General features: G+C 37.3%; 4 protein-coding genes across 5 annotated transcripts; 3 read left to right on the top strand and 1 right to left on the bottom strand.

Annotated features, from left to right (window-relative positions):
- Window positions 1-916: 916 nt before the first annotated feature.
- On the bottom strand, window positions 917-3,162 carry LOC106355873 (cyclic dof factor 5). The gene is made up of 2 exons (XM_048735888.1): window positions 2,670-3,162; window positions 917-2,117 (listed from the first exon to the last, which is right to left on the bottom strand). Exons 1-2 carry the CDS (start codon window positions 2,838-2,840, stop codon window positions 1,128-1,130), a joined length of 1,161 nt encoding a protein of 386 aa, XP_048591845.1. The 5' UTR covers window positions 2,841-3,162; the 3' UTR covers window positions 917-1,127.
- Window positions 3,163-7,669: 4,507 nt separating this feature from the next.
- On the top strand, window positions 7,670-11,186 carry LOC125576181. Its single transcript, XM_048735593.1, has 3 exons — window positions 7,670-8,271; window positions 8,316-8,388; window positions 8,484-11,186. Exons 1-3 carry the CDS (start codon window positions 7,670-7,672, stop codon window positions 11,184-11,186), a joined length of 3,378 nt encoding a protein of 1,125 aa, XP_048591550.1.
- Window positions 11,187-11,407: 221 nt separating this feature from the next.
- On the top strand, window positions 11,408-14,910 carry LOC106357085 (myb family transcription factor PHL8-like). Of its 2 annotated transcripts, none has more exons than XM_048735887.1 (6): window positions 11,408-13,033; window positions 13,131-13,207; window positions 13,329-13,377; window positions 13,525-13,621; window positions 13,714-13,786; window positions 13,872-14,910. In XM_048735887.1, exons 1-6 carry the CDS (start codon window positions 12,877-12,879, stop codon window positions 14,436-14,438), a joined length of 1,020 nt encoding a protein of 339 aa, XP_048591844.1. In that variant the 5' UTR covers window positions 11,408-12,876; the 3' UTR covers window positions 14,439-14,910. The 2 variants fall into 2 exon arrangements, with proteins under 2 accessions (XP_048591844.1, XP_013652227.2); XM_013796773.3 differs by having other exon boundaries at window positions 11,414-13,033; window positions 13,714-13,783; window positions 13,872-14,884.
- A 4,192-nt stretch (window positions 14,911-19,102) lies between these two features.
- On the top strand, window positions 19,103-21,763 carry LOC106357084 (CLAVATA3/ESR (CLE)-related protein 45-like). The gene has a single exon (XM_048735886.1). The coding sequence runs from the start codon at window positions 21,028-21,030 to the stop codon at window positions 21,397-21,399; it is 372 nt and encodes a 123-aa protein (XP_048591843.1). The 5' UTR covers window positions 19,103-21,027; the 3' UTR covers window positions 21,400-21,763.
- Window positions 21,764-22,753: the final 990 nt, after the last annotated feature.

The raw sequence follows: 22,753 nt of genomic DNA, 5'->3' as shown, positions 1-22,753 counted from the left end.
AAAAATTAAAAAAAGGAAAGAGAAACTGAGAAATGGTCCTCAATAAAGAGCTTCTAAGAAACTCATCTCACACTCAAATTTCATATGTCTACTTTAAATTACTTTGATTTACAAAAATGTAAACTAAACCGATCTCTTATATATGTAAAATACAAAAATCTAGAATCTGAAAAAATTGAACCGAATCCAAATAGATAGCCAAACACCCATACCAGATTCATACCATTGCAATGTACTTTTAATTTAATTTTAAAATAAAAAGCCTTTAAAATGTCAATTACATTATCTTTAGTGTCAAAATAATTGTGAGATTGTCAATTTACAGATTTCCAAATAAATGTGTATTTTAGAGAGTTCATACAGCTTATGAAGAGGTCAAAGCAGAGCTCTTGATTAATGGGAAGTTCGTACTTTGTTTTGTACCATTAGCTGTTTTAACCATATCACACTTAAAAGTGGAGTGAAATTAAGGAACATAGCATACAAAAATGAATACTAGTAAGAGATTTGTAATAATACTAGTGAATATGAAAAAGAAAGGAAAGGGACATTGAAAAAGTGAGAATAATATTATTATTTCAGAAAATCAGACTTTATGCTCTTTTTAGGCTTTTTCGGTGTTAGTAGTGGTTGGATTATTGTTTTTTTTTTTATTGTTCTTAATACAAGAATGAAAGTGAAAGATGCTCTGCTTTGTTCTTTTTCTTTGGTTTCGTATTCCATTTTTCCTTCTCTTATCTTAATCTAAGTTGACCCATTAATTACAAGCTAATGATCTAAAACCTTTGTGTTCTCTCATGCATTAGTAACCAGAGGGGTCGAGACGTTAGGTATATAAATTATTTGGTGGAATCATGGGCGAAAACGTAATTGTAAGTTCGTCTGTTCTTCTCCAACGTGGCAGATAGATAAGGGAGATATTAATCTAAAAGTTTATATATATGTTGCAACTTCAACACAACAATGGAGAGAAATATTTACAACTCCAACATACTATATCTGATCTTAGTTTGAAACAACAAATGATCTACACAGCTTTACCTTATTTGGCAAGGTAACAATTAGCTTAATCAAATCTCTCAGAATTCATGAATATTCGTATCTATATATACTATATCAGTGCTTGATTATTGTTGCATGTTCTCCCTGAAGTGCATTGCTCTAGACATCGCTGCAGGGTTTGCTTGTAGATTGATAGACGTTTCGGGAACGAAGCTTCTTCTGTTACTACCCTTTGTTTCAAATCCATTGAACAGACTGAATCCTTCTGTTTTTCTCTCGGGCTTTGGCGACCACACGGCGGTCTTAGTAGCTTCGCTAATGCTAAGAGTTTCTGAAACAAATCTTTCTCGTGTTGTAATAGTAGCATCTTTCATTCCTCCTCCTTGTGTTTGATCCCTTGACCGTTTCCCTAAGCATGTTGGAGTCTCTGAGGTAGGCCATACAGGAACCGTGCAGCCCCAGTAGAAAGGTATAGGGTAGAAATTAGCATTAGGACCCGCTGGACTCCATTGGTAAGGCCAAGGGGAAGAATTATTCGGAAACATTACTTGCGGAGGAAGAAAGCCTTGACCTGTTTGGTGTTGTTGAGAAGCTGAATCAGCGGTTATCTTTGTATCTCCTGGCTGATGCTTACCAGTCTCTGTAACCGAGGATTCTGAAGAACCGAAACTGAGGATCGTTCCCAAGTTGTTGTTATTCTCATAGTCCTCAGAGGTGACATGCAAGTAATGGTTCGAAGAAGGCCATCCTTTGTTCTTGCGGCGGCCAGAACCAACGGGGACGTTTCTCATGGATCCACCAGCAGTCCAGTACCTCTGACAGTTCCGGCAGAAGTAACGTGGCTGGCTCACGTTGTAGTTGTTGTAGTAACAGAATTTGGTGTTTGCGCTTTCGCACCTCGGACATGGAAGTATCTTGTCCGGTTTCTTGAGAGTTGTTGGTTTATCAGCTGCTGATGTACTTGTTGTTGTGAGCTCGCTCTGTTGATCGGTGTTAGTCTTGGAGCTTAATGGTGATAAAATCTCAGATGCTGCTTTTGGCGGTTCGTTAAGATGGGATAATGTGTAAGGATCCTTGAATCTGCTACTTTCTTGCTCGTTTTTATCAGCGAGAACCTGAAAATTTTGCAGAATTTTGATTAGGGTTTAGCAATAGCCAATAGCCATGTGTTAGGGTTATAAAAAAGTCAAAAAAATAACCAATTCTTGTCTTTTATTAGTAATGGATGCATGGTAAAAATGGTGACCGTTAAATTTGCTACCCCAGGTTAGCCAGGCTCAGTATATATTTTTAATAATCAAGAAGTTCTGAGCCGAGAAATCAGTAATCTCCTAATCCAACCCTAATACTTTGAAGACTATAAACAATAGCAAGGATTTGGGTAAATTTTTTTAAATAAATTGGTTGCTTATGTTTATATTTTAGCTGCCTTAACGAATATTTCACTTGGTTCTATGCCCAAAACCAGTTCTGGTTCCTATGTCCGAAACAACTACGTGTAATAATTAATCCGCTCCAAGTGTCAGTTGATCCTATGATCTCTAAATTTTCCCTATAAAACTTTTCAAGTTGACCTAACAAAACTTGATTCAAATCTCTGTTCGTTATAAGTTATTTAACACAAAACAAAAGAGAGAAAAAAAAAGACAAGAACTCGCGTGACATACCCTGTCTGGTCTGATAGAGGGAGAACAAGAAGACGAGGAAGACGAAGAAGCTTCCTTGCTCTGGTCGGAACCACCATGAGCTGCGGACAACGGCGACGGATCATAATGATTCACAGCTGAAAGAGATGTAATTGTCGTACCAAACAACTTTATATCTCTAGATTTAGACATCTTTTTCAACTTAAGAGATCTAGCTCCTCTAGAAATATGGTTGGTCTTGAATCGTTTTCTCTGTTTTTTAATCAGATATAGAGGAATAAAAAAGACAATATGAAGAGAATACAAGGGGCTGAGGTTTGGTATTAAATGACCGATAGTGCGTAGGAAAGAGAGAGAGACCTGTGAAATTTCGAGAGCCACATGTTGTTTTACAAAGTGGGCTTTTAAAGATCTTTTTCACGCTCTTTTTGATTCCCCGTTCTAGTGCCGCTATAAAGATTTGCCACGTCGGATTTCTTTATTATTTAATGAAAAAGAGAAACACTTGGTTCTGGGTGTCTGGTTAACAAAAAAAAAGCATTTTCAGAATATTTATATAAAAATTACTTCTTTATTTAAAAAATTGTGTCTGGAAAAAAAAATTAATGACGTAAATGCATTGAAAAAGAGAAACCTAAGCAAATGGTAAAAGTCAGATGTAAGTATATGAAAAAGTCATACTAATAAACAAAAGCATTTGAAGAAAAGGGTTACACCTATGATCCGTATTGACAGCTTGGTTGTTTACTCAAGTTCATACTAATAAACCAAACTCGACGTTACAAATCTATTATTGACGTATGTATGCATAGTCTTGGTTAACAATTTCTGTCGATCATTATAAATGTATAATGCTCTTTGTATATATTTATAATCAAGATGTGGCTGTAAAAAAAACAGAGTGGATGTAATCCGACAAGGCATAACCTGTCAGTGCCAAGCTGTGTAACACGTGGCACAGGCCCCACATCGTCTCCAAACACCCTACATTCTCTGCCCACGTCAGCTGTAATAAAGCACGTGCGGATCGGTCCATTTTTTTTTAATATTCGTCTGCCAGAATCTTGATGTTAGTCATGCATGTGACCAATAAAAATACAACACGTGTCCGAAGAAGAGGAACATAGTTGATGTGTAGTGTAGACTATGTAGTGTATCCAAGGATGCATCATTGTGCTCTTTAATAAAAAGTAACGTAATTAATTAATAAAAATTTGTTGAAAAGCTGTGATAGTCAGAAAAACTATGTTCTGGTAGTGACTGACACATGGGATTTCCAGGTAATGAGATAAGACTGGACCATATCATTTTCTCTTATCCCATTAACTCTTTTGGATCGTCTTGTCTCTTCCTTTGCCATTGTTTTCGTATTTTTCAAACTTCAACTATGCCTGCGTGATTACTTTCCGATGTGCAGTGAGGAGAAAGACAAGAACAAATAAGTGATCGACGAAAATGATTGACATTATGAAAATGGATAACATTTGTTAATTCCAAGGTCCAATGTTTTCATATACTTGTGAATACGACTGTACTTTAGTTTAAAAACAAGACGATGATTTGAAAACTATATACACGGCTATGTGCCTATGGAAAACCTTGATCTGGATAAACAAATGATTTCTAGTTTTATTTTTCAATTCTTTTCTGTTGTTTGAAAGAAGCAAGTAAACATAAAAAGGGTTATATCATACTATTTCATATACCATTTCCCCTCGGAATTTGGGAACAAAATGCTTCTGAGAATGTGTTGTTTTAAGCGAGGAGGCTCCTAATTTTGAGGATGGACTTCATATTTCCAAAACCATAAACCTGGGCATAGGGGGGTAGGGGTTGATATTATAGGCCCTTTAAACGAAAACGAAAAAAGTCCAAACTATGGTGGCCCAATCTGCAGTTTCGTATTGAGGCGCATTGAAATTTGAATAGGATTCTTGGAGTCCTCTCAAAGAATCAAGGCTCATGACATCTTAAGAGAGGAACAACCAACCCCAAAAAAATCAAAAGAATCAAGGCTCATGGTCCCCTCCAGAAAGCAACATCAGAAAATTTAGGCACCCACACAGCATTTTTCTAACTTTTTTCCAGCGGATTGTTTATTTTCGCAATTATTTTTCTGATTTTTCAGTGTATTTGTAAATTCTTAAGTTTATATACCTACAAAACAACTCTGCTAAGCTTTTATATTATTTATTAGCTAGTATGGGAATACAAATACTAAATCGGGATCATGAAATGTGCTTCCAAAGTATTCTCAAAATTGCTGAAAATAATATCATAACAATATTTTCTTTAAATTCCTATGACTACTTTTTCCTTCTAAAATTCCTTTTCTTTTGATGTAGAGCATTGTGTTTTGTGTGCGTTAAGTTAACGAAATGATGATTTCGTGTTTTGATATTTTGTGACCGATAATACTTGAATAATGTGTTCAAGTATACATTTAAATAAAAAAACTTACAAGAAAATGCAGATGCGAGAATACCTGAGAGATTCCTCTGAAGTGGACTACAGAACTTCAACATACAGTGTTGGGATGCCATATCTTTCTGCCCCATTATATCTTGTTGGATACATTTGTGGACCATGCGCATATATATATGTATATTTTTTTGGGTCAAGACCATGCATGGAGTTGTTATATAATTCAATTATTTTAGTTACTGTTTTTCACTTTTAAAGACTATTATATTAATCCAATAACTATACTAAATCTGACTGGATTCACTATAGAGAAAAAAATAAGGCAGATGAAGGGATTGTTTTTTTTTTGACAAAAAGATGAAGGGATTGTTTTCTTAAAGTTATATTGAGATTAGATTCCCTCACCTCTACATACAACCAAGAGACTCTGCCAATTACCCCCATCCTTTCTTTCCATCAAAAATATATGTACAAGAATATGTAACATTTTACACGTATATATATCAATATATGTATATACACGACATTGATTTATATATAGGACTGAACATAGATACAATTACTAAATATCCATTTTGAATCGTTATCCTATTCGTATTCACTTAATAAACAATGTAATTGTGGAAAAAAGGTCAACTCTCTCTCTGACCCGCTTCCCAATGTCAAATCCATGGGCTTCTGCCCACTGTGCTTCCGCCCTGTTTCCGTCGACTCTCGCCGCCGGTGAAGAGCCTAGCCTAATCCCCCCTCGCCCACCCGACCCTCCTGACCCTGCCAGTGCCTCCCCTCGCCTCTCTCTCACTCATTACCCTCCTCTTTCACCAAACAACCCAACTGCTCGTGCCTTAGCCTCCCCTTCCTCCAATACTAAGGCTCGTTCTATCACCTCCCCTTCAACTGCCAATCGGCTATCTTCACCCACTGATACAGAGATGGAATGTGTGGATCCTTCCTCTGTTTCTGAAACTAGATCTGACCTTCCCAGATCTGTAACTACTGCTGATTCAAACCCTTCAACTGAAAACTTTACTACCCTTCCCCCTAGGTCTAGCTCCCCCCTCCATACAAACAACGCCTCAAACCTTCCTTCTAACCCAAATACTGGTGATTCAAACTCACCTTTCCCTTCCTTTCCAGAAAAACAAACTGAACCACCGTCTGCCCCAATTCTTGATTCCCCTCCTCTTGCACAGGGGAGCAAAACCCAACCCACTCCACCAAAGCCTTCTCTCGTTGAAAGGATTCGACGATTTGAAGACAAAACCCTGTCGCGCCTGGCTCCAGTTACCCTATCAGCTTCAGGAAGGCCCTCAGTTCTTATCCCTGATGCTGTTTTCCAGAAAGGTGCTGATCTCCATAAGGACTTTATTGTCTGTTGTTTCAACGGCAGGCCTCCTCCCTACAGTCAAATACAAAGCGTTCTAAATCACATGTGGGGCAAAGGGAGAAAGCTGGAGATTCACAACAACCCTGCTCAAAGAACAGTTTTAGTGAGGATTCAAAGTGACTACCTCAAACAGAAGATTCTGGAGAAAGGATACTGGTATGTAGGTGATTCAATGTTCTATACGATCCAGTGGACATCCGTTCATACATCTCAATCTCCATCGCCAAAATCAATCCAGCTTTGGGCTCACTTAACAGGCGTCCCTCTTGACTTGCGCCATCAACAAGGTTTAAGCTTAGTTGCTGGATTAGTGGGAGAGCCAAAAGAAACAGATGACTTTACTAAAAACCTGGTTAGTCTTACCCTCTCTCATGTCAAAGTGGAGCTTGACTTGACAAAGCCTGCTCCTGATGTGGTTGAGTTTACTCGAGAATCTGGCGAAGTAGTGGAAGTGCTAGTCTCCTACCCCTGGCTCCCTCCTTCCTGCTCTCATTGCAAAGAGTTAGGACATATTGCAAAGAATTGCCTCCTGCTTCCATTCGCTCAGCCCCCTCCGCCACCTGATCGCTCTGCCAAAAAAGCCCCCTCAAACCGCAATCTTCCTCCAAAATATGTCCCTAAGCAACCCACCCCTAAGCCTGGCCCTACTTCCAACTCAACCCCTTCAGCCTCAACCGTTTCTTTTTCTCCCCCAGTGACTATTTCTCCCCCTTCAAGTACCGTCCCTCCACCTGTATCTTCAAAATCACCCTCTCCTCAATCCTTCAAACATCTTTCCTTGCCTGTTCTCCCTGTTTTTTCCTCCCTTCAAAGTCCCCCCAACCCACGCCTAAGGCTGTCTCTAAAGCGTTCTCGCTCTGACCCTTCCTTATCACCACCTAATTCCTCCCTTTTGCAATCCCATGTCCCACCTAACCCCATCCAAACCAGTGAACCACCACCTAATTCCTCTCTTTTTTTAACCCTGCCCTCCTCTTCCTCTTCCTCTTTTGACCCTAACCATTTCTCTATTTTGGCTACTGACTCTTCCTTTTCTAAAGGAGAGTTTCCCCCCACCTCTTAGATGTGTAAAAAACTATTTTTTTGGAATGTTCGGGGTCTAAATGACACGGATAAGCATGCCCCTTTTTGTGATTGGCTAAAGTCCCACCAGCCTCTTTTTGGTACTATTTTAGAAACCCATATAAAGGAACAGAATCTAGCCCCTCTTATGTCTACCCTTTGTCGTGGTTGGAATTACTTTTCAAACCACTCCTCTGATGAAGATGGAAGAATCATTGTTGTCTGGAAGGACCCTGTAAAAGTCACCATTTTGAACCAATCGAGGCAGCAGGTTACATGTGAAGTCCGTTTCCCTTATATCGCTCCTTTCATTTACACATCGATCTATGCTTCAAATGAAAGAGTTGAAAGGACTGGCTTATGGGTGGAGCTTCTCCAACTATACCAAATGCTAAACCTCTCAAACATTCCCTGGATACTCGGTGGTGATTTTAACGAGATCACCCACCACTCTGAACACTCCCTCTCTGTAGTTCACTCCACTACCCCTCAGATGGCAGAGTTCAGAGACACACTTCACCAAATGGGGATGTTTGATCTTCGTTTTCAAGGCCCCCTTTTTACTTGGACCAACCATCAACCTGAAAGCCCAATAGCAAAGAAACTTGATCGCCTACTCGTTAACTCACAAGCTATCTCTCTCTTTCCCAACAGCATAGCAACCTTTCACCCACCTGAAATGTCTGATCACTGCCCCTGTCTCCTAGACCTAGCTCACCCCCTACCACTAGCCGGAACCAAACCTTTCAGGTTCTTTAATTAACTACCTCACCAAACATCCGCTCTTTCACCAGTTGGTTTTTGAGGCATGGAATCAGGCCGGAAGCATGGCTTTTACCCTTACAAATCTCTGTTGGAAGCAAAAAAGTGTTAAAGGAGTGTTAAAACAGATAAATAGAGAGAACTTTTCAAACATTCAGGAGAGGGTTTTCGAAGCTAACAGTTTGTTAAAAGTTGTGCAGGTACAGGCACTGCAACATCCTTCCACTCACCTGTTTGAAGAAGAACGACAGCTCAATCAAAAATGGCTCTTCCTAAGGCAAATTGAGGAATGTTACTTCAGACAAAAATCAAGAGTAAATTGGTTACATGAAGGAGATCAGAACACAGCTTACTTCTTTCGGATTTTCCAGACGAGAACGAGCTACAACACCATCAGATCATTCATGCTCTCCTCTGGCGTCCTGCTGACTGACCCCTACTTGATGAGTTTACACGCCATCTCTCACTTCCAAAACCTCCTTGGACCAGACTCCTTATCATCGCCAAGCCATCAATCTCCTCCTCAATGGTTTGCTCAACTAATAGAGTTCTGCCCAACTGAGTTGCAAGTATCTGCAATGATCACCATACCCTCGGCTGTGGAGATCCAGAAGATATTGTTTAAGCTAAACCCGAACAAGTCTCCAGGTCCTGATGGATTTACATCGGCTTTTTACAAATCTTCCTGGAGTTTCCTTGGAGTGGAAGTGCTTACTGCGATCACTCATTTCTTCCAGCAATCTTTTCTTCCTGCCTCTGCCAACTCAACCATCCTTGCGCTTGTCCCAAAACGCCCGGGAGCCTCCTCTGTCACAGATTACCGTCCAATAAGTTGTCTAAACACTCTCTATAAAGTCATTGCAAAATTGCTAGTGAGAAAAATCAAACCTATTTTGCCTGCGCTGATTGTTCCTAATCAAACGGCTTTTGTGAAAGACAGATTGATTATGGAGAACACGGTGTTGGCTGGAGAGCTTGTCAATGGGTATCACAAGAAAAAAGGGCCGAAAAGAATTACTATAAAGGTTGATATCGCCAAGGCCTTTGACACGCTCTCTTGGGACTTCCTTTTCAACTGCCTTGAAGGAATTCAGCTACCACCTATCCTCACTGAATGGCTTCGTGCGTGCATATGTACTCCAAATTTCACTATCGGTTACAATGGACGAGTGCATGGTTATTTCAAAGGGAAGAGGGGCTTAAGGCAGGGGGACCCTTTGTCCCCGTATCTGTTTGTCATTGCAATGAACGTCCTCTCGCTGATGCTAAATAAGGCGGCAGCAGACCTGAAGATAAAATATCACCACAAATGCAGCAAATCAAAACTCACTCATCTAGCTTTTGCAGACGATCTGCTGATATTTATGGATGGCTCGCTAAGCTCAGTGCAGAATGTCTTACAGGTTCTCAAGGAATTCGAGTTGAGATCAGGACTGGCAGTCAGTGTTCAAAAATCTTCTTTCTATGCTTCGGGACTATCACAAGAGGAGGTTGATGCTATCCAAGTCTCTACGGGAATGCCCAATGGGACCCTTCCTGTTCGTTACCTTGGAGTACCTCTCTGCACAAAAAAGCTGACGGCGGAAAACTGTGAGGTCTTAATCCAACAAATTAAAGCAAAGTTTACTTCATGGAGTGTCAAGACTCTCTCTTTTGCTGGTAGGCTACTCTTAATAAAAACGGTGGTGGCGGGTGTAAACAACTTTTGGTGCTCTACTTTCCTACTCCCTAAAGCCTGTGTGACAAGAATAAATTCTCTCTGCGGCTTATTCTTATGGAAAGGACGACTAGATGTGCATCACTCAGCAAAGGTCTCGTGGGAGGTGGTGACTAAGGAAAAAGCTAGTGGAGGATTGGGAGTGAAGGATCTAGTTACTTGGAACAAGGCTTGCTGTTTAAAACTAATTTGGTTGTTGTTCTTTCAAGCAGGATCGATATGGGTTGGATGGTTCAAGACTGAGGTTTTAAAAGGTTCCCTATCTAACTTCTGGACTATGAAAGCGACAACAACAAACTCTTGGTTGGCTAACAAGCTATTCAAGTTGAGAGATGAAGTCTTTACCTGGATAAAGATGAAAGTGGGAAATGGTGAATCCTGTAGATTCTGGTCGGACAACTGGTCCCCCTTTGGGAAGCTCTCGCAATTTATACTGACCGATCAAACTTCTCGTATGGGCATTGATGCAAACTCCACTGTTTCAGACCTCTTTATTGATGGGAGATGGATGATTCCCCCGGCGCGGTCAGAGAAAATGGTACAACTCCACATCTTTTTCACTACATTTGCTCTTACTGATACAGAAGATTGCTATGAATGGGTGATTGATGACAAGCCGAAATCAAGATTTAACACTAGTCAGGTTTATAAGAAACTAAGGGGTCAGGAAGCAACAGTACCATGGGCTCAAAGCGTTTGGATTACAGGAGGCATCCCTCGACATAGTTTTCTCACTTGGCTGTTCGTCTTGAATCGATGCCCTACCAGAGACCGCCTCCGGAGCTGGGGTCTCCAGACGGATGTTGTTTGCCTGCTCTGCAACCAGGAGCCTGAAACTAGAGATCACTTATACTTTCACTGCCCCTTCAGCTTTGCAATATGGGAGGAAATTGGGAGGAGATGTGACCTGCAACCGCTCCAGAACTGGGATCAGACCATGATTCAAATGCAATCTCTTCAAGGAAACAAATACAAGAAACGACTTACCCTTCTCTGTTGGCAATCATCGATTTATTGGATTTGGCAGGAGAGGAATAAGAGGCTTCACAACCAACAATTTCGATCACCAGAAGCTATTATTTCTCTCATCACTCGTCAAATTACGGATCGGATCTCTGCTTATCGATTGGACTCTCCTGCGATCTCTTCGATCATCATGCAACTTTGGTTCTCAACGCAAACTTGACCCGATCTGTCTCTTTCTTTTCCATTGGGTGGGCTTGGATCACTCTCTGTTCTATTATTATGGGTTCAAATGGGCTAAAACTTTGGGTGGGACTATAGCCATGCTATATATAAGTATGGGCTTGTAAACATTGTTTTTTCGTTTTCATTATATATAAATATAAGCCTTTGGTCAAAAAAAAAAAATAAACAATGTATTTATTGTCGTATCTGATAGCATAGATCATTGTTCTTAAACTATATGTGACATATATACCAATTACCCTAAAAGAACATTTTTTGAATTCCTCTTTCGAGATTTATAATCATGATTTTGAATTTTATATATGTTTCTTATTAAATATTTAGATTTTAGATTTTAAGGGCTGTTTTTACTATAATCTTTTTGTGCGCATCAAAAGCTTGATTTGAATATAAGATTCTTTATAAGGAGAACAATTCTTTCTAGCTGCAAAAAAAATGAAAAAAAAATATCAAACACTTGATAGGAAAATTTGACGACGAAAAAGTTCCTACCGAAACAAAAGAAAATTAATGATACAACAATGATCATGAATACAACGATGCATGGTAGCTTAGTATGTTTTTACACATAAGGCATGCTTACATATATTTTTCGTACGTACCACATAGCTAGGTAAGTATTTTTTTCGTCGACATCGGTTACTAAATAAACAAATACTATCATTTCTTAGTCTGAACTATGGTATACGAAAGGACATATTATTGTATATATGGATATACAAGTATAGAGGGGGCAACATTACCGAAGATCAAGCCAAGATAGGGATGAGACACAAACAACAAACCTTGCACTTTTTCTTTACCCTTCTTTTTAGGAATGATTCTAGTATTTATACACCACTACTTAATCAAAAAATGCATCACTTATATCCTGGAATATTAATTATACAATCTGTGTGGTAGATATGTAAGCTTATTATTAAATAAAATCTATAGGTAAAAGAAAACTATTAAGATCAATAAAACTCGAATTATCAAGAGACAACATATATAAATTGTTATAATTGATCCATTCCCAGACAGATTACCTATCAAATTTTAAGAAAATGTTATAAGGCTACAACTTTTACTAATCTTGCAACTTCTAAAGGCGATGTCAAAATTTATACATATACATAAGAAGAAAAACAAGATAGAAAAGTAAAATTAGGACCATGCTGAAAATATAATAGAAAACGGTAATAATAATTGCAAGCAAAGAAAAAATAGGTATGCACATACGATATGTGTCCATTAGGATAGATAGATGTCCATACGACCAAAAACGAAGTGTACACAACCTCTTTTTATCTAATCTTATTGCCTCATATATCGAAGAAAAAGTAACACGAAATTACAAAGGGCAGCAACACACACACACACACAAAGCTGTGTGAAATCGGAAAATGATGAAAACATCAATTAATAAGAAAATGTAAAGAAAGAAAGAGGAAAGGGTCAAGAGAGCATATATTCCCTTCTCCAACAAAACCCCACTCATGTTTCCAGATATGGAGTGAAAGAAGCAATAAAAAGAACAACATCAACCACTCCACATATTTATATATTAACCTCCATATAGCTTTGCCAACAAACCCAACAATCTTTGAAAACAAATAACCCTTTCATTTTATATTTTATATTTCTTGGGGTCGTTTGATCTTAATGTTTATTAGAGAGAGATTTGTATGTGTTTGTTAATGGCGAGCAACACTAATAATGGTAATAATCAGAAGACAAAGATGAGTCTTGTGTTGTCAACAGATGCTAACCCTAGATTAAAATGGACTTGTGAGCTTCATCACAGATTCGTCGAAGCCGTTAACCAGCTCGGTGGACCTAACAGTATATACTTTTGGGTTTTCGTCTTCTTTAGTTTTAGTTTTTCTTATTATCCATTTCTTAATTGTTTTTTTATTTTTTCTGTTTTTTTTGTTTGCAGAGGCAACACCTAAGAGTTTGATGAAGGCTATGGAGATTCCTGGGCTTACCTTGTATCATCTCAAGAGCCATTTACAGGTAATAATGTTCGGCAGAATCTTTGATTCGATGATCAGTGTTTTCAGTTTTCGGTTTTTTTTGTGTTTTTTTTTCTTCTTGAAGATCAAACTTGAATGACTTTATTTTGATCTTCCTACAGAAATATCGACTAGGAAAGAGCCTGAAGTTCGATGATAACAGGCTAGAAGGTTTGAGTTTCTTTATCATAACATTGATCCTGTTTTATGAAAATATATAGAGCATATTCTTAAAATTGAACCCTAATCTGACCATATTGTGTTACAACATTTTTACATATATTTTCCTTACTTATTATTTGCTTCTTGGTCGAGCAGTTTCATCAGCTTTAGAAACCCAAGAAGCTGAGAGTGGGAACTATTCTAGAGATTTCAGAGGCAGTGTCAACGAAGAAAACAACAATCCAGCTAACGAGTTATTAATAATCAGATAATCAAAACATTATCTTCTTTAAATTGATTATTGTAATACATTGAAAATTTATTGTTTGGTTTGTTTTGAAGCAGAGGCTTGAAGATCACCGAAGCTTTACAACTGCAGACGGAAGTTCAGAAGAAACTTCATGAACAAATCGAAGTAGTAACGTCAATCAAACCTCCTATTAATAAACTCTAACTAAGCACAATAATTGATGTTTGGTGTCTTAAAAATGTTTTGGCTTTAGGTTCAGAGGAATTTGCAAGTGAAGATTGAGGCACAAGGAAAGTATTTACAGTCAGTTTTGATGAAAGCTCAACAAACTCTCGCTGGCTACACATCTTCCACTCTTGGTATGGACTTTTCGAGAACCAAGCTCTCGAGATTTGCTTCACTGGTGAATCCGAGTTCTTCGTTCTCGGAGTTAACGCAGGTGGAAGAATACGAAGAAGAAGCAGAGGACGCACGAGAAAGTTTCTTGTATCGCAAGAAAACAGAAAATAGAGGAATTAAACTGCTGAGATGTTCAGTTGAGAGCTTCTTGGAATCTTCAGAAAGCTCAGAGACAAAACGGAATAATGGTAATGATGACAGAATATCGGTGGAGCTTCCGTTGATGGAGATCAAATCAGAAGTGATGACGGACAAGAAGAAGAGAAACCATAACGACGTCGTTTGCATGGAATGTCAGCTGCTAAAGAAGATAGATTTTGAAGTTGATGATGATGAGCAGGAGTTGAAGCTGAGTTTGAATAGTTACAAAAAAAATTATGGGGACGTGCCCGAACCGAAAAAAAGACTAGGGTTTAATTGAGAAAACATATGCGTAGATTTCCATTGATATTTTTAAAGTAAAGATTCTGCGAGTAAGTCGGGGTGAAGAACGCATGGGAATATTCTATCTGAGTCAACATGATTATTACATATGCTTAGAAAAATGTGTGCACAGAGTATGTGGGGAGGCTTTTGAATGTGGTAAAGGCGGATTTGAGGGGAACCTTTTATGATCAATGAAAGATGCAAAATGATTAATGTTCCGACGATGATGAGCTTTTATAGTGAGCTTTTATCATTATGTCCTCGGTAACATGTTCAAATACCTTAATTATTCTATTAATTAGCCATCTTGAAGTTTTCTTTGGAACCCCATGAGGAAGTGGTAATACTAGTTAAGTAGTTATAGTATGTGTAACATAGAGGAACGAGAGTCATGTGCTCATGGAAACGAGGCTTATAAGTTTGTATTCCAAATGAAGATGATTATATCTATGTACATAATTAACCCATTCGAATTGCGGTGGCTTGGATCATCATCTTTTTTTTTGAAAAGTGGCTTGGATCATCTTCTGTGAGATAATTGGTTGGATAACCTTTTTGTTTTTAACATTTTGGAAATTACATTTTTATCTTTTTGAGAAGAAACAAAAAAAAAAAAACAACTTCAACTTTGTTTTCACGGGTTTTACTCCTTAATTGACAAAAAAGTTTTATTTGCTGGTGCCACAAACTTACATCTAATTTGATATAAACTTGGAGTTGACACAGTTTAATTTACTTTTGAGTTCAGAAAAAAATTTATCGGTATTAACACTCATTAAAAGGAATTTCTTAAAATGAACATGTTTCAAAAATTTAAACAAATTTATAAAAATAGAAAGTTATATACTCCCTCCATTTTTTTATTATAAGTCGTTTTGAAGCTATGCACATAGATTAAGAAAATTATTAATTTCTTATATTTTCGAAACAAAAACATCATTAATTATTTACCTAACCACAATTTAACCAATAGAAAAATAGAAGATATATTATCATTGGTCAGACAACATTAATTACTAATAAATGTTACATAAAAAACCGAAAACGACATATAATTTGGAACAAAAAAGTTTCTCTAAAACGACTTATATTAAAAAACGGAGGGAGTAATATTTTGTTAAACAACTTTTGTTGTCTCTAATAATATGAATATTGTTTATAACGTTATACTATTGAAACTCCTACGGACGGACACACACTTTCACTAGAGCATATATTACAATTTACAACCAACAACATTTGTATTTTCTTGGTCGTGATCTTATCTTATACCTCCGCCTTTAAAACATAAAGACAAAGTCAGAAGAAAAAATGAACTCAAAGATATATAGGATGAAAATTTGCTTTTATCAAGATATAAGCTCCAGAAATTTCAAAAATGATACGTGGGAAAAATATGAAAACTGTTATTAAGGAAATTGTGCAGAAGATGTTGCCTGGATATGGAAACAGAACAACACATTTTCTTGGAATGTCCATTTGCAAAAATGTTGTGGAGAGCCTCAGGAATATCAAATACAGTGATAAATAGTTCAAACGCCACTTTGGATGCCAAGATCGAAGTTTGCTTGACTTGTTGTTCAACTCGGATGTCTCATTTACTGAAGCTGCTATTTAGATTCTTCGGAGATTATGGAAGAGTAGGAATAATTTAATATTTCAGCAAAAACTGATGCATTGGAAAACATTACTACAATTGGTGAAATGATGTGAAAGAATGGAAAGAAACGAATTTGGCGGAACCTATCATACATACATCTGGTCGTGACCCTTAGGGGTGGGCATTTTATCCGAAATCCAAAGTGGCACCCGAACCCGATCCGAAAAACCCGAACCGAAATCCGAACTGAAGTAGCAAAATATCCGAACGGGTATTGAATTAGCAGAGATTGGATATCCGAACCCGAACGGGTAATATCCGAACCCGAATGGATATCCGAAAATAACCGAACATATGATAATTAACCTTATATTTATAGTTTACATCTTTCATTTTATATAAAATATTTATATTGATACTACACATACTTTAAATTCATATGATATACATACAATTACGTAGAAGATGATTTGTTATTCGCTTAAAATGCATGTCAAACTTTTTATTTCAGCAATTAACAAAAAGTTACATCCAAAATTTAAAAACAATAACCAAATTAATGTCTTTTTAGTTTGAAAATGTTATGTCCAAATCTATTAACCATGCAATCTATTAAAAATAAAAAATAGTTAAGTGAAAAGTTATATATTTAAATACAAGAAATTTGAGAAATGAAAATTTTCATTTTTTTTTCTTCAAAATTTAAATATCCGAACCCGATCCGAAATAACCGAAACCGAACTTAAAATACCCGAACCCGACCCGAAGTACAGAAATACCCGAACGGGTTCTACACCTCTATACCGAAATACCCGAAAATCCGAAATACCCGACCCGAACCCGAACGGGTACCCGAACGCCCACCCCTAGTGACCCTCTTTACAGTAGATCAGCTCATAAGCTTTGGAGAAGTCCCCCTGAAAAATGGATTAAATGCAATGTAGACGATTCTTTTGTCGACGTAACGGTACAGAGTAGAGAGCATGATGGGTTTTGAGATGAAACAGGAAGTTACAAAGGCTCGGAGAGCGTCGGAAGGTAAGTGCAAAGTCCACTAGAAAGTGAATTACAAGCTATCTTGATGGCTATTCAATTTTTTTGGTCTAAAGGTTATGATTGAAAGTGACTGCAAAAAGGCTGTTGACATAATTCTCAACCGAGCTTCACACTTTGGATTACATAACTGGATACGAGAGATACACTGGTGGATTACAAAGTTTGAAGGTGTGAAGTTTCAATGGATTCTGAGGGAAGCAAATCGGGTGGTAGACAGACTTGCAACAGAACAACAACAACTTTCTCTGTCCTTCAGTTTTCATTTTATGTACCAATGTCAATATCATCTCTATTACATGCAGACTGTAGATTCTCAATATCATTTATCAAAGTAAGCTATTATAAAAAAAAGACTCATGCATGGATTTTACTTCATTCCTTAGACTCATTTTAAGTAGAAACTAACGTGAATATATTATCGAATCTGTGTGACAACCTAAAGGAGAAGATCGTACTTGTCTACTTGATTCATTTGAGGATATAAACAACTCAATAAGGTCACCGAATATTTTGAGAGGCTGAGAGAAATATAAAGTGAAAATGGACGATTGTTTTCATTCTCTCATCCGATTCCAAAGCATATGTTCAAAAAACATATAGCCAAAATCTTATTTTGTCTAGATTCAATTATTTTTCCTTCACATTGTTCTAAGTATAATGTGAAAATGTTCACGGTATCTTCCAAGTCATGTAATCATGGCTCTGATATATGCTGTGTAATGGTCACTGTGGTTGAAATCTTCTAATAGAATTCGTGAATATAAATGTCGTAAATTTGGTGGTAATTTCAAATGGTGTTTTAGTGATAAGAAGATAACAAATGATGTTTCAAAATATTTATTTTCTGGATTTGAAACATATATCGATGGTCCTTTTTGCTAATTAAACATTTTCCAATGTGAGAATTTACTGAAAGTTAGAGAATTAAGAATACCTATCAGGCTATCACCGAACTTGGTCTGGGAGAAAGCATTAATGTTATATATCACATTATCACTTGTACTTGACTGAGGTAAAACGAGACTGTCTCCACCTTCGCATCCTATGTGGATCCAACTTCAGGCACGTTCTGCTCACGTGTTATCTGTTTGACTTATTCGAATTTACCACAAAAATATGTCGGAAGGGTAAATAAAATAATGATTACGGTAAAAACAATTTTTCATTAAAACCATAATTTAGTTAAATATTATTAAAAGTCAAATACCATGCCCATTTGGAACATTTTGTAATAAAAGAAAAAAAGAGAATACACAATTGTAACTTGCAAAGTCTCAAGAACATGTAAACCAAACCTGATAAGCAGTTATTTCCAGAGAGGGAGTCAGGGACTAAAGATAAGAATTCATTTTAGAAACCAGTAATGCTGTTATGGGGGGACTGTTTTGTAATCTTCCAACTATATCCGGTTAGCATGCTCTAAACTTGATGCCGGCGAAGGACAAACCCGGTCCATGCGATCTGGTCCACGTGGTACAACTCAGTTAGGACCAGACTAATTTTAGATTGGGACTATGAGCTTCGACTCTATTAGTCCATCAGAGCATGCCTGTTTGTTGTAAACCAATAACAGCTCGTCGTCTTAATAATTGTGCAGTAGACCTTTACCCACCGAGGGAATATCACCTTCAGCTATCCATTATAACCCAAGTTGCTTTGTTTGCATTTAACTTCTTTTGGATCCTTTCTCATGGTGGCCGCTTCCTTTCCTCCGACCACATCAGAGATCTCATTGGTCATATCAAAGACCACAATTTAGAAAATAATGTTATTACTTTAATATATAGATGTACACACACTTATAAATATAAACAAAACAAAGTCATATAAGATCAACATTCAAGATTACGTTATCTTATTTATTTTTTAAATGTATGTTTTCGGCTTTTTAAGTAAAGGAAAAGTTGCAACTTTAGGACTAACCTCGAGAACGGAGAAAAGCAAAATGGGAACTTAAAATCGGCAAATGTGTATTTTGGTTTTTGGACCAACGACTGTGGTCTCCTTCTGCTGTTTGTTTTAGAGCCTGCAAGCAATATCCAATCCTCGGTTTTAAAATATGTTACTTTGAGACAGAACCAGATGCTTAAGAATGTTCCAAGTACCATGTGATTAAAAAAAAATCTCTAAAACAACATTAAAGAATTTAAATGAGACAGTAAAGAAAGGGGAAGTCATATAAAGAAAAAGATACTAGTACCTTATGAAGGTAAGATTTTTTATTATTATCATTAAGGGAACCATATTAAACCAAAATGGGTCTTTTTGAATCATTGCAATGAGGAGTCATTGTAAACTACAGACTATTGTCATTTTTGAACTGAATCCGTGACATGAGTGGAGGAGAAAATGCTCTATTGAGCTAACGGTGGAGGAAGGGCAGCTAGAAGCCCGGTAGCAAAGGAAGGCAAAGCAGATCCAGGAGTACGATATGTGGATGAATCAACAGGATGGGAAAGAAGGCATTAAGATGCATAATTAGCATAAACAAACACACCCACATAATTAGTTATGGTGAATATCGATCGAATCTCCCAAGCTAGAATCTAATGATAATTTCTACAGTCATGAAGACTATAATTTTTATTGCAATCCTAAACTACTACATAGTAATATAGTATCGTAGGCAAAACCGACTATTGAGGCATTACGTTATGGTGGTTTCAATATTGATGTAATATTTTGTGAGAAGATAAGATGAAGTAGCACAAGTAAACATGCAGCCGATGTTGTTTCATAAAACGTGACCTATGAAGCCCAAAGTGAGGGGGGAAAGATCTTTTTATTTTATTTTTATTTTTTAAAGGCTTTCTTGAAAAGAATCTTATAATAATATAAAGAATCATTCTGAAAGAAATATATAAAAAGTAAAATGTATTTGTTTCTTTTCGAAGAGGATTACTCTGTTTTACCAAAGTTTAATGCTTTATATGAGTAGCTTGCTCCTGTAGGCTGTGGACTGTGGTAATGGAATACTACCAACGGTTTGCATGGCCCACGGCTCCGGTCCTCTGTGTTCCTGCCGTTTAACAAAGAAACCCAACAAAACCACTTTCCTTAACAACAAAGGAATTATGACATAACCAGAAATCCCACAACGTAAAAGGGCGTAAACTTGAATGATTAGTGTAGAACCCATTGTCCCATAAAGTTAAAGGCATTTTATATTTCCAAGTACCAATTGTGAATCAAGTAAGAAAGCATTTGATGAGTTGGCCTATTGGCTAAAACTATCTGATAACAGCTCAAAGAATTTTGGAGGTCACATATTCATGCTGGGAAGGGTCTATGAGCCAAAAAATTCCTAATCATTAGAAAAAACCTTTGTCATGTTGTTTTTGTTTTTTTCAGAGCAAATAATACTTAAACTGGCTTATAACCAAAGCTCTTGATTGAGCTAGGCAGTTTGTAGATGGTGAATACAGAGAATCTCACAAAACATGTTCACTGCAAAAGAGTAAGTGTTCATAAAAGTACAACAGGACGTGGATAGTTAAGGAAGGTCTCTCAGAAACCCCAAATTGGCCAATTATCAAGTCAAGATTGTTGGAATCAATGGAATGAGAAGGATATTGGTTAGACAAAAAGCAAAGGACAAATGTAGAGTGATGTAGGGAAACCAATGAAGAGAGATACTTAACTTCTCTTTCGTACAATCATTGTCAGATTCTTCCAATAACAGCCTTAATCTTACTTAGATTTCCAAAGCAATGTTTTGTTTAAGTGAATTTATATTCCCCAGGGACCCACTGTCCTTTTACACTTTTCAAGCTTCTCCCTCCAAATCCCAATAACTGATATATATCTACAGGACACATGAACTCAGAAGGGATACAATCTCATCCTCATTATCCCTAACCCTCTCTCATTTCTTTGAAGAAAAAAATAAAGATACTCTTTGATTCTTCTTGTCTCCATAAGAGCAGATATGATGGGTTCCAGTAAAAGGATGATGTTTTGTCTTCTTGTCTGCATAGGATTACTATCAGACAACAAATATAAGGTCTCAGCGTTGAGTAGAGAGTTTTTCCTCAAAGAAACACAAGGAGACAAAGCTGGAGTTCATCCAGGTGATATTGCTAAGCTGAAGAGCATGGATATTCATTTTAGGTACAACCGTGAAGAACACGGAATCCTCAGCGGAAACCGACGCATTCTTGGGGAGGTTAACAAGGATAAAGTTAAAGCTGAGAAGATGCAAGCACAGAAGAATCAGACAAAGGACTCATTGCAATCAAGCAAGAGACATGTAAGACGGGGATCAGATCCTATCCACAACAAATCGCAGCCATTTTCTTAAGTGGCACAACAAGAATGAGATACATGAAAAAGGCAGTACACTATAGAAATGCAAGAGGAGGAAGAAGACGAAAAAGGCGCAATAATCAAGCTGGAGGTAGGCTAGTTGGGTTTTTTTCTCGCAAGTATAGATTTGATAGAACACAGAATATTGGCTAATGAAGCCATCGTGGTATCCAGAGCAGCATGATCTGTTCAGATACACCAGGATAACACATGATTAGTTTTTTTTTTTCAAAATATTTCTTTGGAGTTTTTTTTTGCATTAGTTATAAGTTTCTCGATAAGTTTTCTTCTTTCTGCATTGCTTTGAATCCACACAAAAACATATCTCATGTATATACAATTTCTCAAAGTTTTGATCATCTGCAACTTCCCTGTTAAATCTCTCTTTGAACTTAAAAAGGTAACCACTTCTGTCTTTCTAACAATACCAACAAGTGAAACTGAGTATCCAGGAAAATACAAACCGCCTCATATATCTTCAGGAAGATCTAGATGCTTGACGTTACCGGAGATAAATCATTATCAGCTTAATTTATTCGTTAGCCCTAGTCTATAAAGTAAATTATTGGGGTCTATTCCTTAAGGTGTTTCGTTCTACACTCTCATCAACAAACGTTGGGATAAAGTTATTTTAGTCTGGTTTGTATTAGTAATGTACTGTTTTAGCACCTCAATTCTAATTTGGTAGTATGCAAATTCTCGACAGAAAAACAATTATTATTGTTATAATTAACTGGTAAGTAACGTTTATGGTGGATAACTTGCTCAAACTTCACAAGGTAAAAGCAATGATGTGTGGCATAATTTTAAAAGTATAGGAAAAGCTCAAACCTCAACAATATGTTATTTGTGCATATGTATACATTTTTTTTTTTTAATTAGATATATATATAAATCAACCCAAAAAAACGGGATTTTTGGATCCGGTTACAAGCCCAAATCGAACAAAAGTTCCTAAGTCAATGTATTACAAAGCTACGTTCGCCCACCCACTAAACCCGGCACGTTCCGGTAGCCCGATTTTAAAATTCTTAGGACCCGATTGTTGTTCTCGACCGAAGACGATGATCATGGAACCGTGAGGTTCTCCTCGTTACCTCGGATGCCGGGAACTCCCATGTCGTCACCGGAGTAGCTAACTCTCGGGGTTCTCTTCAGAACTCATAACTTTCACCAACATTGAACGCACAGACGCATATAGAAGTAGGAATTAGAGGCCATACCAAGTGAAAAACGCTCCTAACCCACTGTACAGTCTTCTATATCGCCAACCACCCAGGACTAGAACCAAGAATGATTGCTAGGCCTGGTGGTGAATAAAGGACGGACCCGAGCCAGTCGCAACTAGA

This window comes from Brassica napus, chromosome A7, assembly GCF_020379485.1.
Source record: "Brassica napus cultivar Da-Ae chromosome A7, Da-Ae, whole genome shotgun sequence".
Taxonomy (NCBI): Eukaryota; Viridiplantae; Streptophyta; class Magnoliopsida; order Brassicales; family Brassicaceae; genus Brassica; species Brassica napus.
This window is presented reverse-complemented; position numbering and strand designations above follow the sequence as displayed.